At 37.2% G+C, this 19203-nt stretch overlaps 1 protein-coding gene across 2 annotated transcripts in view; it reads left to right on the forward strand.

Annotated features, from left to right (window-relative positions):
• LOC108058107 (uncharacterized) overlaps nt 1-18042 on the forward strand; it is a 98022-nt gene extending 79980 nt beyond the window's left edge. The window contains exons 1-5 of one of the 2 annotated variants that reach the window (XM_070215394.1): nt 271-915; nt 1097-1747; nt 3125-4056; nt 9875-10233; nt 17119-18042. In XM_070215394.1, coding sequence (XP_070071495.1) covers nt 1130-1747; nt 3125-4056; nt 9875-10233; nt 17119-17471 — 2262 coding nt within the window. In that variant the 5' untranslated portion in view covers nt 271-915; nt 1097-1129 and the 3' untranslated portion in view covers nt 17472-18042. Of the gene's footprint in view, nt 1-270; nt 916-1096; nt 1748-3124; nt 4057-9874; nt 10234-17118 lie in introns of those variants that run through there. The other variant, XM_044392582.2, reaches the window with a different exon arrangement.
• The last annotated feature ends 1161 nt before the right edge of the window (nt 18043-19203 follow it).

Consider the following 19203-nt stretch of genomic DNA (forward strand, 5'->3'; position numbering starts at 1 on the left):
GGGTGCAATTTAATAAGCCTTTAAAATACCGGTATCAAAAGGCAGTTATTACCTAAAAATTAAAATTTGGACAACTAGATTGCCGTCTGTTATTATTAGTCCGTTGGTCTTTTCTTAAGCCTGCAGAGATTTTTGTGCCATATCGCATTAAATTTCAAGGATCTTGATGGCAAGAATGTAAAAGTAAAATTATCCAGGAAATCAAGTAAATTAAATGAGCAGAGGCACCAGGCTTAAATGGCTGTCAGTTAGTTTCTGGGCCGACACTTCGAGCCACTGACTTTGTCCGGGTCCGGAGTGCGTTACTTCAGTTTCTTCACTCAAGCCACAGCTGTTTGCAACTGTCTTTTTCATTATTAACACAGTCAACAATAATCAGGCCTAGGCGGAATGGAACGGAGGGGAATGCTGGGGGAAACATAAACATTGTCAGCCAGGAGGCGTCTAGGAAAAATATTTAATGCCTGCAAACAACAACAAGGAGACTCGAAGAATGTAAAGACTGTGACTACAACTACAAAAGGCGGCGACTATGGCGGGGCGTAGCTGGGGACAGTGACAAACGACAAATAACTCACACTTGGAACTGTTTGAATATGACATGTGACAACCGGAGAGCGAGCGGGCAAACTAACAAAGGGGAAAACAACCAGCTAAAGGGAAAGCGTGAAAAACGCATGGGATGAAAAACATGACACATGCTCAGCAAAAAATTTAAACATTTCTGGAAAATTTTGGTTTGAAGAAGTCTAAAGTTTAAAGTCAAGGCTATCATTTATTCCTTATTATTTGTCTTCAGTGCGCTACGCTAAATTTTTAATCAGTCTAAAAATATATTTCATAACAATCTAATAACAAAATGTCTACTATTTTTTTAACGATTAAAATAAAGGAACATTTTCTCCAAGCAACAAAGTAATATTTTTAAAAGTCTTTTAAAGTAAAAGTTGGAAAATTTCTCAAAAAAGGAATTTAGAAGAAAACAATTAATAGTATCTCCAGTTTTTCGTAGTGCAGATACAAATAATGTCAACAAGAGAATTAAACAATAACATATGTTCGCTTTCTTTTCCGCTCTCCTATTGTCTTTCTCCAGAGCGATCTGCCACCGTGGATAACCCGCCTGAGGATGTGGGACAGTTATGGGACGTATGTGCCCATGAAATCGACAAGTTCAACCACCGGCCAACCGCCCCCGCCGCCCCCCGTTGCCTCGTCGGCGGATGGGGGCAAGCCCACCCTCCTGAATCAGAGCAACTACGGCAGCTACTACTACAGTGCCAGCAATCCGAAGCTGAATAGGAATCTGCGGGTGAACATCGACAATGCCTGGAATCCGGTGGACACCTATATCTACGGGCCCACGCAATCGAGTGTTTTCAACCAGGAGAACAAGTACAGTGGCTACCAGGGAGGAGGTCCCGGCGGAGCAGCGGCTGGATCTGGTGGCCCCGGCAAACCTTTATCCGGAGTCAAGGACAGCCTCAACTTCATATCCAGTGGCAAATCCTCCAAGGAAGTCTCAGCTGCCGCCGTCGTCAGCTCGGATCGGAATAGTGCGGTGGCTTTGATGAGCACGAAGGGAAAGAGAAGGCTTATGCTGGAAATCTACGATTACGAAACTCCAAAGTTGTGTGATCATACGGCCATTGGGAGTGGAGTGAGCGGAAGCAGTGCCCTAATGGGGGGCAATAAACAGAGACCCTGCAGCCCGTTGGAGAGCTACGTGAGCACCGGACGAGACTTGGTATGTTGTTTGGAATAAATATTACTTTAAAAAAATTATAAAAAAGATAATTACAAATTACAAATTATTTGGTTGCGATTTTAGTATTAATATAATATTTTGTATCGCAAATTAGTACATATATGATTGCCTACAAGTTATTTTACTTGTTAAACTTTCAGTTTTAATTAGATATTTCGTAGCTGCCGAAAACTAGACAACAATTCATCCTTCGCGACGACAGACCTATTGAAACAGTAGCCTACCTTCAGGCTTCATTGAAATAAACGAAAATAAGAACCTAGCCAAAGGACTTTCTAATTTGTCAGCTGCCGCGTGTTTGTTTTGTTCGTTTTGGCGCATGGCTTAAAAAAATAAAATTAAAGAAGTAGGGAAACACGACTTTGTGACTGCACCTTGGCTGCCGGGCGAGTGCCGAATGCCGAGTGCCCAATTTGGCACGCCCAAGGGCTCTCACAAATAAATAAAACGCAACTGGAGAGCTGGGAGCTGGAAACTGGGAATTTTTTGGCAGAGTGCAGAGCGCTTCGTGTTTGCTTTAAACTTGACAAAATTAATCAAATTAAACACTCGACTGCATCGCCAGACGTGCACAAATAACGAAGGAGCAAAGCGAATTTTCCAGAGGCGGGCGCCAAATTCAAATTCGCCAAAGCCCCGCACACACACAGCACACAAAGGCAAATACGGTGGGCGGGGGTGTGTCCGTGGGCGCGTCAGTGGGTGCGGCAGTGGGTGGCGCAGGGGGCCGGCGGCACCGGCGGCATGCACGGACAAACAGACAACCGCAATAAGCTTGCTTAGCCTTTTTGACGTCGCTCGTCGCTGACAAATATGAACTGCAAATATTGTGATGCCAATTTGAAGCCTCCGCGCATTGTGCAATTCTCCACTCAGAAAATATTTATTTAGAAGTTTAATAATACATAAATTACAAGAAATTCGTAAAATAAAGATTGGATTTACGTTTTTCTAAATACTACTTTTTCAAAAGGCACTTAAGGTTAGCTTTCTTTGTCAATAATGAATTATACAAGTGGATATTACTTATTAAAAATTCTCATAGACATAACGCAAGCAATTTTACATTTTGAAAGAATTTAAAAAAATTTTTAATGTTGTACTACTTCTATAATTTTTAATCATCACGCAATTAATGGAGCCATAGGTATTTTAGCTTTGTATCTATAATTAAATTCGATTCGCTAGTCATCTCTGAAGTTATTGAATAAACATTCTTTTTTAAGTGTAATTACTAAAGTGTTTTGAATATATTTTCATGAACATAAATAGAATAATAATATTCAAGTATTAAATTTGTTTAGGCCAACGAGATTTCAGTGTATTCCAACGCTCAAATATTTTTTTTCTTTGCAGAAACTGGAGTTCCACACGCATACAGGCACCGCCTTGTTCCCAGCGCAGTTTGCTCTAAACTACGAATTTGTGGACACGGAACAAGGTGGCGAAACTTGGGCGGGAAGGCGAGGGGAAGATCCTGTACCGCCACTCTGCTCAAGAATTTTCAAGAAACGCAAGGGCAACATCCAGGTTCCGAGGAACGTCTTTCTTTACGGACGAGGTGGCGCCAAGAATATAACCTGCTTGTATCGCTTTGAGGCGGGTCCTTCGGAGAGGGTCAAGTTGGTCCTGCACAACGTATCCTTTGGAGAAGGTACAGCCTGCACTACGGACTCCGATCTGCATACGGGCAGGCCCCGCTGCAATCAACTGGATCCCGAAGGTCGAATCACTGAGCTGCGACTTTTTGATGTTCCGTTTAGGGATGTGAAAATTCAACTGGGCTGCTTCTGCGATAATTCTAGTGCCTTGTACAGCAATGCACCGCTTACATTCGTTTCCCATTCGAGGATTATGGAGCTTTCATTCACGGTTACGCGGTTAAATATATCGGAGGATTTTGCGGATGTCTTCTTCTCGGCATCCTATGAATTTAAAAGGCAACCGGACTGTAGAAAACAGCTGAAACTGAAGGGCGCTGGAGGAGAGGACGAACTTAAATACCCACTAAAAACGCAGGATGCCAGTTGCGAAGGCTTGGCTTGGTATATTGAAGCCCAATCGGCTGAGAGGTCGCTTTTCGTTCAGACTTGGGGCGCCTATCTGCCCGTGGATCCCACTTCCGAAGATGCCATGAGGTGTCACACGAAGAACCGGCTGATGATATATTCCGGACGACCTCTGCGACCCATGAGGGTGGTGTGTCCGGCCCAAAGTGGACCGAGGCCAATGTCGCTCCACATATTCTCAGAGGACTGGACTAATGGGCAGCCTTTGTTCATGAACAAGTAAGTGGAAAATAAAGCGTTAAAGAACAATAGATCAAGATTTATTAATAATAGTTCCTACATTTTTTATTAAGTTGATTATTCTTATAAGACCGTTTGTACTAGAAACTGAAATATTTACAATTTCACGCTCTGTTGTCGTAGAAACAAGCCTGCCAGGCCAATTACCCGGTCGCCATGAAAACTTAAAAAATCTACCACACACAAATAAAAAATGGACCGGACTTGAAAACATTCATGCCTAATGGTACCAAGACCCTTTCCTCTATCAAGTGCATGCGAGTTAAGTCAACTCGAGCATGCGAACACAGAAAGCCTCTTAGCTTGAGTATATTTTGGGAGTTTTTCACTCAAAATTAATTGCATTTTAATAGTTGCTAATATTTCAAAAAAAAACTTCTGCTCCTATTTGTCCTGGTAGTAGTCTTTTCGAGCTCGTCGTTATTTTCCCCAGAGCTCTATCAAAAAGTCCTGCTTAAAAATGCAATAACAGGAAATGGCTACGACGGCAACAAAATACAGGAAATTGAGCGCAAAGAAATATGCCATATAAGAGGCGAAAAAAATGAGAACGTAAACGAGACGAAGTCCAGGCAAACAAACATGGCCGTCAGACATAAACACATGTAAACAACTACGGTAAAATAATTAGGTCTTTTAAGGTTTCGGACAACCCAATCTTGCAGTCACAAGTTTTTTAAAAGTTATCGAATCCATATAAGGTTGGCGAAGTCAAATGGGAATTTTATTAAGTAAAAAAAGTACAAACAATGTACTTTACGCAATTTTTTGTTTTTTTTTTTCTAACTAAGATTTCTTTAACGATAAAGATATGGAATTATGGCAAATATTTAATTAAATTTCAAGAATGAAAATACCAGATTTTAAAATTGAATAAAAATGTATATATATAATTTTCAGTTCGACTTCCCTCCTTTATTTGTTTATAAAAAATACTATCATTTTCACCTTTGCTGTTCACATGAAGCATGCAAAACGAGCATGGGGCGAAGACAGGTGAATAAAGGGGTGTAGGGGGATGATACGGGTAAGAGCCTTTGCCCGCTGGAACTTGGCCTTATGTGCTCCGGCAATTTATGTCCAAGGTGCGTGCCACCGAAATGAACCGTTGAACCTGGACATTACACTCGTTTCTTGGGAAGAGTCCGGGCAGTTGACCAACCTTCTGTCCCTTTTCCTGGTCCTGCATTTAACGTGTTGCCATTAAATTTTATGGGCAACTTTTTTTGCCTTTTGTCCATGTTTGCATTTTGCTCCATTTTGTCGCCGCAGAACATATAAAAGGGAGAGAGGATGGAGAAAAAAGAAGAGAAGGAATATTGCATTGTGGACGACATGTGAAAACATATTTTTATGGGACCCTAAAGGGTAATTGGACATTGCACTGGATATCCGAGCTGGCTAATGAGTGTGTTGAGCCTTTTTAGATAATTAATTGTGAGCTTTTCAACTCAGCTGTGAATTAAAATGGCCAGACTCGAAAGCACTGTAATGCTCAAGAGTGATTGTGGGGAAGTAAATAGGGTGGACATTAAATAGGACAATTTTCAAACGTAGACATTAACAAAAACTAAAAAAACGACTTAAAAATGTTTTTCTATTGAATAAATGTAAAGGTAAATCATACAAAAAAGGAGAAAATCCATCAAATAAGTCATTTTAATAAGTCTAAGATATCTGCATATCTCTAACCTACGAGAAGAAAATAAAAAAACGCAAAGAAGACAGGAATATTAAATCTTTTGTGGTGTCATTTTATTAATTTTCAGCAAATTTAAGTGAGCCAAATTTAATCCAACCAAACTTTAACGGCTAACTCGCTTAATGCGCAACTTAAGCCGAACTGCGAATAAGATATTTGTTAACTTAAAAGTTTCGAGTAATTAGTTGCACTTGAGCAACTACTAGGCTGTGGAGATATCAAGAACATAGTAAAGGAAATACCCAGATAAATGGATTAAAAGTTATGAAGTGCGCGACAGAAGCACGGTAACGCTAAGCATCCTCGTCAGGGAAATTTTGACAGTGCGGTTGCTACCATTTTTAGGATCATTAAACATATTTTTAAAGACAATATAATAAATATATATAGGGTGTTCAATTGCGTTGCAAACGTTGTAAAGTGTAAAAGTGTAAGGCAGTTCCAACAAAAATTTCTATACAAAATAGTTTTCAAAAGTAGGCCTTGAAAACTATTTTGTATAAAAAGTAGGCCTTGAAAACTATTTTGTATAGAAATTGTTGTTGGAATTGATTTACACTTTTACACTTTACAAAGTTTGCAACGCAATTTAACACCCTAATCAGTGCTGCCATCACTCAGCTTGAAAAACAGGATAGATAAGCCACAAAAAACAGGGAAAACAAGAAAGGAAGCTAGCTTCGGCCAGCCGAAGCTTATATACCCTTGCAGATCATTCCTATTAATTAACAAATCGCAAAAATGTTAATTTTCTAATATTTCTCATTAATTTTCCGATCGTTCCTATGGCAGCTATATGATATAGTCGTCCGATTTTGATCAAATTAAAATTGAAATTCGGAAATATTTAAAAAGAGTCATATCCTAGAGTAAAGGATAATACAATAAAAATCAAAGAAGCTAGAATTTATTTCCTATTACTTTTCCATTAATTTTCCGATCGTTCCTATGGCAGCTATATGATATAGTAGTCCGATTTTTTAAATAATTAATTCGAAATTCAGAAATATTTAAAAAATAACATCCCCAAAAGTAGAAGGTAATATTTCAAAAAACACCGAAGCTAGAATTTTTTAAAGTTTTTTTCTTCCGATCCTTCCTATGGGAGCTATAAGATATAGTTGTCCGATCCGGTCGGCTCCGACATATATACTACCTGCAATAGAAAGAAGACTTTTGCGAAAGTTTCGTCCCGATAGCTCAAAAACTGAGAGACTAGTTTGCGTAGAAACAGACAGACGGACAGACGGACAGACAGACAGACGGACAGACGGACAGACGGACGGACAGACGGACAGACGGACAGACGGACATGGCTAGATCGACTCGTCTTGTGATGCTGATCAAGAATATATATACTTTATGGGGTCGGAAACGTCTCCTTCACTGCGTTGCAAACTTCTGACTGAAATCATAATACCCTCTGCAAGGGTATAAAAAGGACAAAAAATTTAAGAAAAGGACAAAAAAAAGGACAAAAGTAAATGTGCCTACATTTTTCTGTTTTTACCAATGGGTTATATATTTACTTAATATAAATGGATTTTAAATAAAATTTAATTATGTAATGATCTACTGCGCCCGACTCACAACCTTCTTTGTTTGATCATTTTACCATGGTATATTTTTGTGCGTATACGTAATAATCTAAAAATATTATAATAATTAATGCATTTCAAGTAACTATATTCGTAATACAAAAAAATTAAATATCTGCGTCAAACCCGAAAAAGAGTCGTTCAAATCTGAATTTTTTTTCTGACAAAAAAGCAGAGAGTAAAAATTAAGAAATTTTAAAAGTGCTTTCCTCTTTTTTTTGCTACAGAAAAAATCGTACTATAAAGAAAATCCATCGACTGCTTTACGTCTCTTTGATAATTTGTCAAAAGAATTATTTTTCAAGTGCCGAACTGTAAGAATGATGGTTAAAAAGGCATTTTAGCAAATAAAAACAGGTTTATACACTTTCGACTAGCAAAAATAACACTCAAAACCTTTTTTTTGAAAAAAGGATAGATTTCCGGATTTCCGGATTTAAAGCCGTTAAAAAAAGGACAGATCTGTCCGGAAAGAGGACAATATGGCAGCACTGACCCTAATACTGATTAACAGTATATAGGAATGTAGTGGTTTTTTGTACATACAATATGGTACAATATTGTTCCTGAAATTGTTAAGAAAAGTGTAAATATGCACCTTAAACAATTTTTACAGCCGACAAAAAATGTTAACAAGTTATAATTTTGTATTTGATCAATAAAAGTAAAAAAAGCAAGAGAGAACACTATAGTCGAGTACTTTGACTATCAGATACCCGTAACTCAGCTAAAGGGAGTGCGAGGGAGATGGAGAATGCAGTTGTCAAAGCTACTGGCTTCTTTTAGCGGCCATTTCAGTTTTTCCTCATAAGTTTTGAACTACAAAGGGTCTAGAAAATTTCGACTAGCACGAAAAAATGAATAATACAAAACTAGTGAAAAAGCAACTTGTCTGGGACTGGTACCTTTCTGACAAAAAAAAACCTTACAAATATTTAATTGGTAGAACAAATACATGTTAAAGTCCAGTTAAAAGATAACTGGAATTTAACTAGTTGCAGTTGAAACAAATATGATCTAAAACAAGAGAGAACGCTATAGTCGGGTTCGTGTCCCGACTATCAAATACCCGTCACTATGTCCGAGGCAATATATATGTGAAAATCACTGTTTTAGAATTATGTCACACTAAAAATCATAAACCTTGTTAGTGCATTACAAAATGTGATGCGTATATGGCTCAATCAGTAAGTGTGTCTACAAATCCAAAGGTCCTGGGTTCAAGTCCTAGAGAGGGCGACTTGTCTAAAAAAAAGTAAGTTTGTTTTAATTCCATTTAATTATCATTTACCGTATTTGATTACAAAATAATTATAAGAATTCCTCTAAGGACCGCGCCTGTTAATTGGCTGCTAATAAGGAGAGCGTCAAGTTAAAAAATTTACGTAGGGGAGTGTAGGGTAATTTGACGAGTAGGGTAATGTGACGAACTCGTCGAATCTCATATATGACGTCACGACAAAAATTCCAAATAAATGTAGTCGTCTCCCCTTATCGTGTCGACAATGTATTTACAGTAATATTAATAAGAAGTCCCGTAATTTGTTCGTGAGGTAATTTTCGCTAAAAATGTGGTGCGCAAACTAGCAAACCCATTCAATTTACTTGTGTTTCAGCAGTGCCAGAGCAAAGATGAGTGGAAAATAAAATCAGGCAAATATATGCACGTATACATGAGATCTTTATCAACAGTTTTTGGTACCTCGCGTTTTTTTCTTTTGCGCCGTTTGAGAGTGACACCGTTTTTGCTCCAAGTCTACCTTGTAGGGTATCGTGACGAACTTTTTGTAGGGTATTGTGACGAACTTTTTTTATTCAAGAATTTTAACTGTTATCGTTGATTATTTGTAAAAAAAATATAATAATACCAGATAACATTTACTGCTGCAGTTTTATTGTTGTTTTTAATAGTGACGTCAATTTAATTTTATTTAAAAAAAAATTTGCACTTTGACCATTTTTTTTTTGTAAGTTTGGGTATTATCTTATTACTTTTTTCTTTTCCGTATCGAAAATAACCTTTCCGTAAATAATATATAAAAAAATGTATTTTTTTGTTTGTAAAAAGGATGGTTTACACCAAACGCTGTGGGATTTGGCTACGTTGAAATTTCGAATCCAAATTTTTTTTAGAAATATGCTCAGTAAATGTAAGCAACTTTCTGCTTTTACACTTTTAAAAAATATTGATTTTTGGAGAAGTTACATTAAAGAACAAATCGTTCGTCACATTACCCTACAACTTTTGAAAGTGCAAAAAAAGTAGGGTTCACGCCAAACGCTGTGGGATTTAGCTGCATTGGAATTTCGAATTTCGAATTTTACAGGGATATGCTCAGTAGATGTAAGCAACTTTCTGCGTTTACACTTTTGAAAAATATTGATTTTTACAAAAGTTACATTCAAAAAACGAATCGTTCGTCACCTTACCCTACACTCCCCTACAATATTTTTCCACAGTGATATAACAACCACAATTTCCATCCATCTTTTCCAGACCAATCAGCCTGGTGCTGGAACCCATCCTAAAGGAGCCAGGCGACATCTCCTTCACGTGGCTGGAGATCCATCGCACCAAGAATGCGCTGCTCCAGCAGTTGGACCTGCATGTAAATGCGAGCGTGACCACGGGCATGGGTTCCCAGACCTCCTCCCAATCCTCCCCGGGATCCAATTCGGGGACCGGTGGGTTGGGTTCCAGTGGGTCAGGATCTGCTGCCAAGGCCGGAGGCTCTTCTAGTGGGGCAACGGCCAACGAAACGCTGAACGAATTCGGCTTCTTTCCCAAGGAGTCGGACTGCGAATACAAATGTCCTGAAATTGATGCATGCATTGCGGCCAGCCTGTGGTGTGATGGTAAGTACAGATTGCCAGTTGAGGCCACAGACCATCTCTCAGAGGGCTGCCGAATAGGTTTTGCATGAGTGCACTGAATGTAGAATAGTTGATAGAAGTCCAGAAAAATGTATGCATTTTTCAATATAGGTCAACAAAAATCTACCTATTAAAAAGATTACACGTTAAACACATCTTAGGCAATTGTATGATTACAGTGGACCTTCCTTACAATAATTATGATTTTAAGGAGATTGATGGTAATATTGTTTTCTTCAAATATAAATTAAAGGAAAATTATTTGAAAATTCAATTCAATTAGCTATTTCTATACCATTCTTGTAACACTCAATAGAGTCCTCGAACTCCCCTCTTGTCCTGGAGTTTTGCATTATTTGTACGTGATTTGGCGCTTAGTCTTGGGCTTTGGGCTATCCATTTGCATCGTGCGCTCGGCAGTAGGCAACCAAAAATTTCACTTGTGGCTGGCTTGTCTGTTAATTTCAAAGCAGGCCGTCGACGTTTTTGTAATCAGGCAAAGTTTCCTGACAACTCCACACAGGCTGTACCAGTCCTGCTGGTTGTTAGTTGCTTCGTTGGTCGGTTGTCGTCGTTGCCGGTGGTTGTTGGTTGTTGGCGGTTGTTGGCGACTGGTGGGATGGCTAGATGTTGGACAAACCCGCAGCAGCAAAACCCCGAAATGTCTTGCGCAAAAAGTTTGTCCCAGTCCGGCAGCAGCCCAACCCAAATGGCCGCAACAGCTGGGCCAAACTTATTTGCAATGCACTTGAGAGATGAAGGACAGGAAAAAATACTGAAAAATAAGGAAAGAGCATAGACTTTGAAGTACCCTTTTTTAAAAGGATACCTTGCATGTATAATTTAATTGGCTGACACTTTTCAAAGCAATGGGTTCATAAATTATAAGACAACCGAAAAGTTAATTGTGTGCGAATTTAACAACAAATATTTATCCGCGCGTGTAAAACGAATATTGTAAATATTTTTGAATAAAATATTATTCAAATCATCGCTTGTCTTGATTCAAATCAATAAATACATAGATACCTAAATTACGGTTGGATATATCAGTATAACATTTAAAGGGGGTATGACTGCATTTTACTAATACATGAGATGCTGACTTTTTAGACTCTTTTAAGCGATTGCTTGAGGGGAAAAATGCAAGAGCTAGTCCGGTCTTTGCCTTTTTAGCTTCAATTATTTATGGGCAACCAGGCGCGTCTGCATCTGGAGCTGGTTAACCGCAAAAGCCAGGGCATTAAACAAGCTTTCGGACCCCACGGGCCACTCAAGTGACACTGCATTCAATTTGTAACCTTAGAGTAGGCCAGCCAGCTACGATGTTCGTGCTCCCTCCCTAAAACCCCAATCTACTTTCAATTTTTCAATCAGCGCTCGAAACCGCCTCTATCTCGGTTACTGAATCTGTTCTTACCCTCTTGCAGAGGGTATAGGAAAAAAAATCGAACAAAATTATAGCTTCGATGTTGTTTGACATATAACCTCCTACACACAAAAAAAAAACTTGGTAAAATCAACTGTAATAATTGTCAAACAGGCCCCAACCAGCAAAATTGTCAATTCTACTAAGTAAATAGTCATTTCACAACAACAAAATACACACAATTAGCAAAGTCTTAAACCCAAAGCAACTATCTTTGTTGGTCAATTTTACCAAGCAAATTTTTTTGTGGGTATTCGTGCAAAAGTATGTAACAGCTAGAAAGAAGCATTTCCGACCCTATACCGTCTGTCCGTCTGTCTGTCTGTCTGTCTGTCTGTCTGTCTGTCTGTCTGTCTGTCTGTCTGTCTGTCTGTCTGTCTGTCTGTCTGTCTGTCTGTCTGTCTGTCTGTCTGTCTGTCTGTCTGTCTGTCTGTCTGTCTGTCTGTCTGTCTGTCTGTCTGTCGGTCTGTCTGTCTGTCTGTCTGTCTGTCTGTCTGTCTGTCTGTCTGTCTGTCTGTCTGTCTGTCTGTCTGTCCGTATGAACGCTGAGATCTCGGAAACTATAAAAGCTAGAAGATTGACATTTTGCATGCAGATTCTAGGAGTTCCTACGGAGCGCAAGTTTGTTTCAAAAGGGTGCCACGCCCCCTCTAACGCCCACAATCGCTTATATACGATTTTAAAAATTTCAATATTTCGGAAAAGTAAAAATGCAGTTTTATTGTGTTTATCAATACCTATTGAAATGTAGAAGAAATTTTTTAAATCGGATCATTCGTTAAAAAGTTACGGCGGATCAAAGTTTTTATCCCCATTTCCTTCGCACTCCCTTTAGATGAGTAACGGGTATCTGATAGTCAGGGCACCCGACTATAGCGTTCTCTCTTGTTTAATGTAGTATAGTTTTTTGTCACTAAATAATTGTAAATCAAATAATTTTTTTTAAATAAGCTTATCTTAAAAAAAAAGTGTAGGTATATAAATTGTAAAAAAAAATATTGAACTATTTGGAATAAATTTAATCTAAAACAAGAGAGAACGCTATAGTCGGGTTGGTGTCCCGACTCTCTAATACCCGTCACTCAGCTAAAGGGAGTGCGAGGGAGATGGATATATTGATTGATTTGATTGCGCATAACTTTTTAATGAATGGTCAAATACATTTCGATAGGTATAAATATACACAACAAAATTGCATTTATAACTACTTCTCGGAAATCTTTAAAGGTGTGGGCGCCGATTTTAGCGGGCGATTGTGGGCGTTAGAGGGGGCGCACAGTGTAAGATTTTGCCAATCTAGGGGAACTTAAATCAGTAGGAGTCGAATTTTTAAAGATATCGGCTTCAAATTTGGAGTGAATATTCTAGTAGGCCCAACGATTATGTTGGACATAAAAAAAAAAACTGCTTTTTTTAAGATAAAAACGGAAAAAAAAATATTTAAAAAAAATGTTCGACATTTTTAAGTATTTTCGTATTTTTTGTTATAATTTTCGCCAACTTAAAAAATTTTGTTTTTAATTTTTGGAGACCACTTTTTTTTTTTTTTTGAAAAATGTTGAATTTTGGTTATATGCTCATGTTTTTAGCTGAAACTTCGATGTTATAAGCTGAGCAGCTGCAAATAAGGTTTTATATTAAAGATAATTGATAACAAAAACTAAAAAACTTTGGTTTATATTTTTACACACAAACTTCATGTGTACATCGTCTAGTGGAGACAGCGACTCATAAATGTCTTCTTGAGCACTTACACCAGTTTACAAAAAAAAATCGATGAAATATACCATGAATGAAACCTTTGTTTTCCGGTAAGGTACGTCTTCCTGATTAAGAAAATGACACCTAAAATTTTTTATATGGATAAAATTTTTTTTAAAGTGTAAAAAACATTTTTGAAACTTTTTTAATTTCTAACTTGAGTTGTGGTTAACCGATTTCAACTCATGTGACTCATTTTACAGGTAATAGAATGCCCTCCAACTTTCTTATACATTGCATTGAGTTCCATTCATTAGTTTAGAAGCTACATTTCGTCAAAGTTAAAAAAGTTAGAAAAAATGCAAAAATGCTGGCATAAATGGCTTCGTTAAAAATACACGCCTAAAAATCGAAATTATTTTTATAACTTCTACTGGTAGAAGGTGCTTTGACAAAAAAAACAAGCTATTGATTATTACAATCCACCAGCAACTTATTTTGATATGCATTTTTGAAGCTTGCGACAACGGTGTTTTTTTGGCCGTTTACAGCTGTTAACTGCCACAACAGGGCTCTAACAGAGCTGTAATACCCGTTTTTCCCAACGTAAAAAATCGATATAAAATCGAACTATTGATTGATTTTTTTGTTGATGGTCTTGTTAGTTGACTGAAAGATGTATCTTTAAGTATAAGTCATAAAACTAATTTCGGTTTTTAGGCGTGTATTTTTAACGATGCCATTTATGCCAGCATTTTTGCATTTTTTCTCACTTTTACAACTTTGACGAAGTGTAGCTTCCAAACTAATGAATGGAACTCAATGCAGTGTATAAGAAAGTTGGAGAGCATTCTATTACCTGTTAAATTAGTTTTTTATGGTTGAAATCGGTTAGCCACAACTCAAGTTAGAAATTGAAAAAGGGTCAAAAACGTTTTTTACACTTTAAAAAAAAAATTATCCATAAAAAAAATTTTAAGTGCCATTTTCTGAATCAGGAAGACGTACCTTACCGGAAAACAAAGGTTTCATTCATGGTATATTTCATCGATTTTTTTTTGTAAACTGGTGTTATTAGCCGTTTTACGGTATGATCAATAAGGGATTGTAAACTTATTTCAGCATAGGATTCTCTTACTTTTATACCAGTAGGATAGCATAACATTTTTGGCTCCTTAACGAGATCAGAACATGCATATAATTTTGGACAGACAATTTTTGTGGTATTGTACTTCTATTTCTACAGAAGGGCAAGTGCTTGATCTGCTGAAAGGTGTTTTGCAGTGCTATTAAAAGATAATTTAGCTTAATTATAGTCCCCTGGACGGGGGAGCATTTGGTAATTCATTAATTAATTTAGCTGAATCCCGTTTTCCTTCTGCCCGCAAAGCCTGCTCTGCAGCTGATAGCAATTGATTCTCATCTATCGTAGGCAACAATTCTTGGCTTTTCCTTTTTTGTGTTTTAGGAAAACACTCAGAAAAGACTTTTTGTGACCTCCCTCTTGTACTTGAGGTGGAAGCAATGACATCAATGCGACAGTCTTCGCCATTTAATGTGACCTGAAGGCCACTTGCATTATGAGCAAAAAACCTGGCTTTATCTCTCCTAGATTTCTCAAATCTGTTTTGAAACTCAAAAGACAGTTTACTCATGTGTAATTTCAATTTGGAGTGATCAATGTCATTGCCAAACACCATCACTGCGTGCTTTACAAGAGCGTCTCGCTGAGCGGTTTTTATGTTTTTCGACCAAACCTCGAAAAATGCAGCACGTCTTATTTCACTCATTTCTAAATAGAAGGTCTTTGGGCAAATATGGGCAAGATTTTATTTTAGATTCTGAATCAGAATGAATGCATGCGAATGATGTATGTTCTGGTTGGATAGAATACGATAGAATAATATAAGTTTTTTTCCACCAAAAAACAGAAATATAAAAAAATACACTTACTTTTTGGCACTTTTTTCAAAAAATGAAAAAAAAAAATTTTTTGGTCCCAAAAAAATTTGTTTGTTTTTAAAAGTTGTCTAAAGTTTCTGGGAAAAATAACTTTTGGCTGCTCCCACTGATCACGCGATGCAATTGATAAGACTAAACTTTGTCAACTGTTGCTCGCTTCCCAGTGCAATTTTGCATGCATTTCTAAAGTCCAGCTTTAAAAACCGTTATCTCCCAAAAATAAATTATTTGTTTTGTTTTGTGCCTGTTTTCGTAATAGTTGAACATTTCTAAAAGTGCTGCTAAAAGCTCATCGACCTCAAAAATAGTTCAACTTTTGCTAAAAGTTCCGCTAGATTGGCAAAATCCTACACTGTGGGGCGTGGCGCTCGGCTGAAATAAACTTGCGCTGCTTAGGAAGCCCAAGAATATGTGTGGGAAATCTCAGCCTTCTAGCTTTGTCCGAGATCTCAGCGTTCATACAGACAGGCAGACAGAAAAAGCCTGGCGCCCACATTTTAACAAATTTGGTAAAAGTTTAAATGTTACTTTTTTGTGTTTTTAGTACTAATCGAAATGTAGAAAAATATTTTAAAATGAAATAGCCGCTAGACGGAGCCAGTAGCGTTGATCTCTCTCGCACCCCCTTCAACTAAGTAACGGGTATCTCATAGTCAAAGTACTCGACTTTAGCGTTCTCTCTTATTAATCATACCCTCTTCTGGTGATAACGAACAATCGGAAACTAAACAGAAAAAAAGAGGGAACGCTTTGTCTAGTCTCTCAACTATTACTAGCGCCCCCTACGTTAATTACTCATTACTTTTTCATTAATGGTCCGATTTGTACAATCTTTGGCTTACCCATGAGTATTGAGAAAATATTTTTAGGACGATCAATTTAGGTATTGACCAAACAAATATATAACAAACTTGCGCTAAATCAGAATATAAGGATTCTGCTGGTGCAATTTCTACTCTTTTGGTCTTAAAGTTTCCTAGATCACACCGTTCAAAGAGACAGGGCTAGATCGTCTTTCCCACGATTACAATATTTCCTTTCTATGAGAAACTGTTATAATTAGACATACTAGACATAATTCGACATATTTTTCCTCTACTCTGGTGTACAGCTTTTTTTTAAGTTTTAGAACTTCGAAATAAGTTTTAAAACAAGATATAACGATATACCAAAACGCACCGGCTATTGACTAGTAGGGTTGTTAAAAAATCGACAGTGGACACCATCGATGTTTCTGGCTATCGATGGTGGTCACATCGGTGGTGGTCACATCATAAATTAAAGAAAATAAAAAACAAATTATTAAAATAAAGGAAAATTATGAAAAGCAAATTATTGAAAATGTGCGGTTGACTCATAAAAATTAGGGGGAAAGAAACGGTCTAACTTTTACAGCGACTAAAGTGAAACAAAATTCGATGTTGAGCCTTAACAATTAAAATACCGTCGTGTTCTTAACTATATAATTTAAAATACTTTTTTTCCCTTAAAATCAATACCAACAGTTGCATTTAAAATTCAATTATTTTTTTTGAGTGATAGTATCGATTGTGGGTTCAAACCATCGATGTTTCCTAAATATTAAAACCATCGATAGTATCGATAGTGCTATCCATTTTTTTTACCAACCCTATTGACTACCCATTACTTGGCTAAAGGGTATACATATAATGTTTGTCTTGCCTAATTTAGCTTCCTTTCTTGTTTCTATTTGACATACGACATAATAACAGAAATCATCCACTTTTCTAAATGCCTCCTTCTCTGCTTTTCAGGTCACCACAACTGCCCCAGTGGGTTCGACGAGTCGGAGGAGGAGTGCGGCACGGCTCGCAAGCTGCTGGAACTGCCGGGCGGCGTTTTTGCCGCACTGGGCTGCATTGCGGCCGCCTTGACCGCCTGCCTCATATTCTGCATGTTCGGCCTGATGAGGAAACGGAAAAAGTCTGTAGTCCAAAAGGGCGCCGGAGTGGGTGGAATGGGCGTGGGAGGAATGGGCGTTGGCGGGATGGGCGTGGGCATTGGGTTCATGAACGGAGCGAGCAACGGCAATGTTTCAGCCGCCAGCATCGGAACCCTGAAGAAGGACTTCAAGAAGGAAGCACTCTACATAGACCCGGCCTCCTGACACGGACTCCAGCCGGTCGAATACATCCACGTGGATCGGGAGACCACCGTGTGATATGTTGCCGCCGGCTGTGGCATTACCTATGACCATGTGGAGCTTTCCATGGAACTGGCCTGACCGATGGATCAGTCCGCTGATCCCGTTCAAAATCTGGCCTGGAGATTTTAAAGATACAGAGTCGACGTCTGGAGGTATGAGGACACTAAATGAAACTACATTTTAAGCCGATAACTTTTTCTAAACGCTTCTGGAAGTGACAAAATGTGCATAAGCAAAAATGTGTGTATGTAGACATTAGAAAAAGATTTATTTAGTTCATTATTATTTATTAGTTTTTTGTTTATTAATTTTTTTTAATTATTTAGATAGTCTGTATATAGGTTTATTTTAAAAACTAAGTTAAGAGGAAGTCAGGATCTGGAAAATATTGCATTGAGAATTTTTGCTGATATAAGTTTTAATTCCCGTTGTATTTCCAAATGATCACTATTTCAACATAAAAAATTTCGATCGACTGTAATTGATAGAAAACCAATTAATTCAAGTTGTGTCGACTAATTTAAAAAAATAACATTTTTTCTATCTACAGGGGTGGTCAAATGTATTTTCACAAATGTTAATGTTAACTGTACTTATATTTTGAACTTATAATATAAACTTTTGGCACCTATAGAAAGAGCACTTCAATTCCGTTTAAATGACACAAAAATTTTCTTAACCCATTAAGACCCCTTTGAAAAGTGAGCAAATTTAGCGAAAGTCAAATTTTCAACTTTTTCCCTGGGGCTTAAAACAAAAATGTTTTGATGCAAAGTTGTTCCCCAATCAAAATTAATAATAACAGCAAAAAAAAAATTTCAGAATATTTTTCCTTGTATTTTTTATGATTTTTTGAATGGAGACCTCTCAGTAAAATTTTGTATGAAAAGGAAGAAAAAGCGGCAAAAATAGCTATTTTCAAAAAATCATAAAAAATACAAGGAAAAATATTTTGCAATTTTTTTTTTTTTGCAGTTATTATTAATTTTGATTAGGGAACAACTTTGCATCAAAACATTTTTGTTTTAAGCCCCAGAGAAAAAGTTGAAAATTTGACTTTCAAAAAAAATTGTCTAATTTTCCCACTTTTCAAAGGGTGCTTAATGGGTTAAGAAAATTTTTGTGACATTTAAACGGAATTGAAGTGCTCTTCCAAAGGTGCCAAAATGTTTATATTATAAGTTCAAAATATGAGTACAGTTAACATTCAAATTTGTGAAAATACTTTTGACTAGGGTTGTATATTAAAAAAATTAAATGATCCGTATATCATATGTACTATTCCCCCAGCGGTTTCCAAAACAAAACGCAAATGAGTAATTTTTTTGCGGTTAAATAAATTTAAAAATCTAAGCCGTATACAATTTGTATATCTTACCAATTATGTCACGATAAATGCTTAAAACCTAAAATGGTTTGATATTTATTTATTAATAAAACCAGTCTTGACTTCTTCATGTCATTCTAATTGAACTACGTACGGCACGCGAAATAATACAAAAAAAAACTATTGTAAATTAGGTACCTTTAAAACAGTTAAATCAGATAAAGAGAGCGAATTCGTGGGCAGTTCATAGATGCCTTCGGCATATTTACCACATAGCACTAGCACCCATTAAAAAAAGGTTAAAAATAACAATTAGCAACTAAATGGAGGAGATCATTAACTACAATGAAATTGTATAAAAAGAGA

This window comes from Drosophila takahashii, chromosome 3L, assembly GCF_030179915.1.
Source record: "Drosophila takahashii strain IR98-3 E-12201 chromosome 3L, DtakHiC1v2, whole genome shotgun sequence".
Classification (NCBI taxonomy): domain Eukaryota; kingdom Metazoa; phylum Arthropoda; class Insecta; order Diptera; family Drosophilidae; genus Drosophila; species Drosophila takahashii.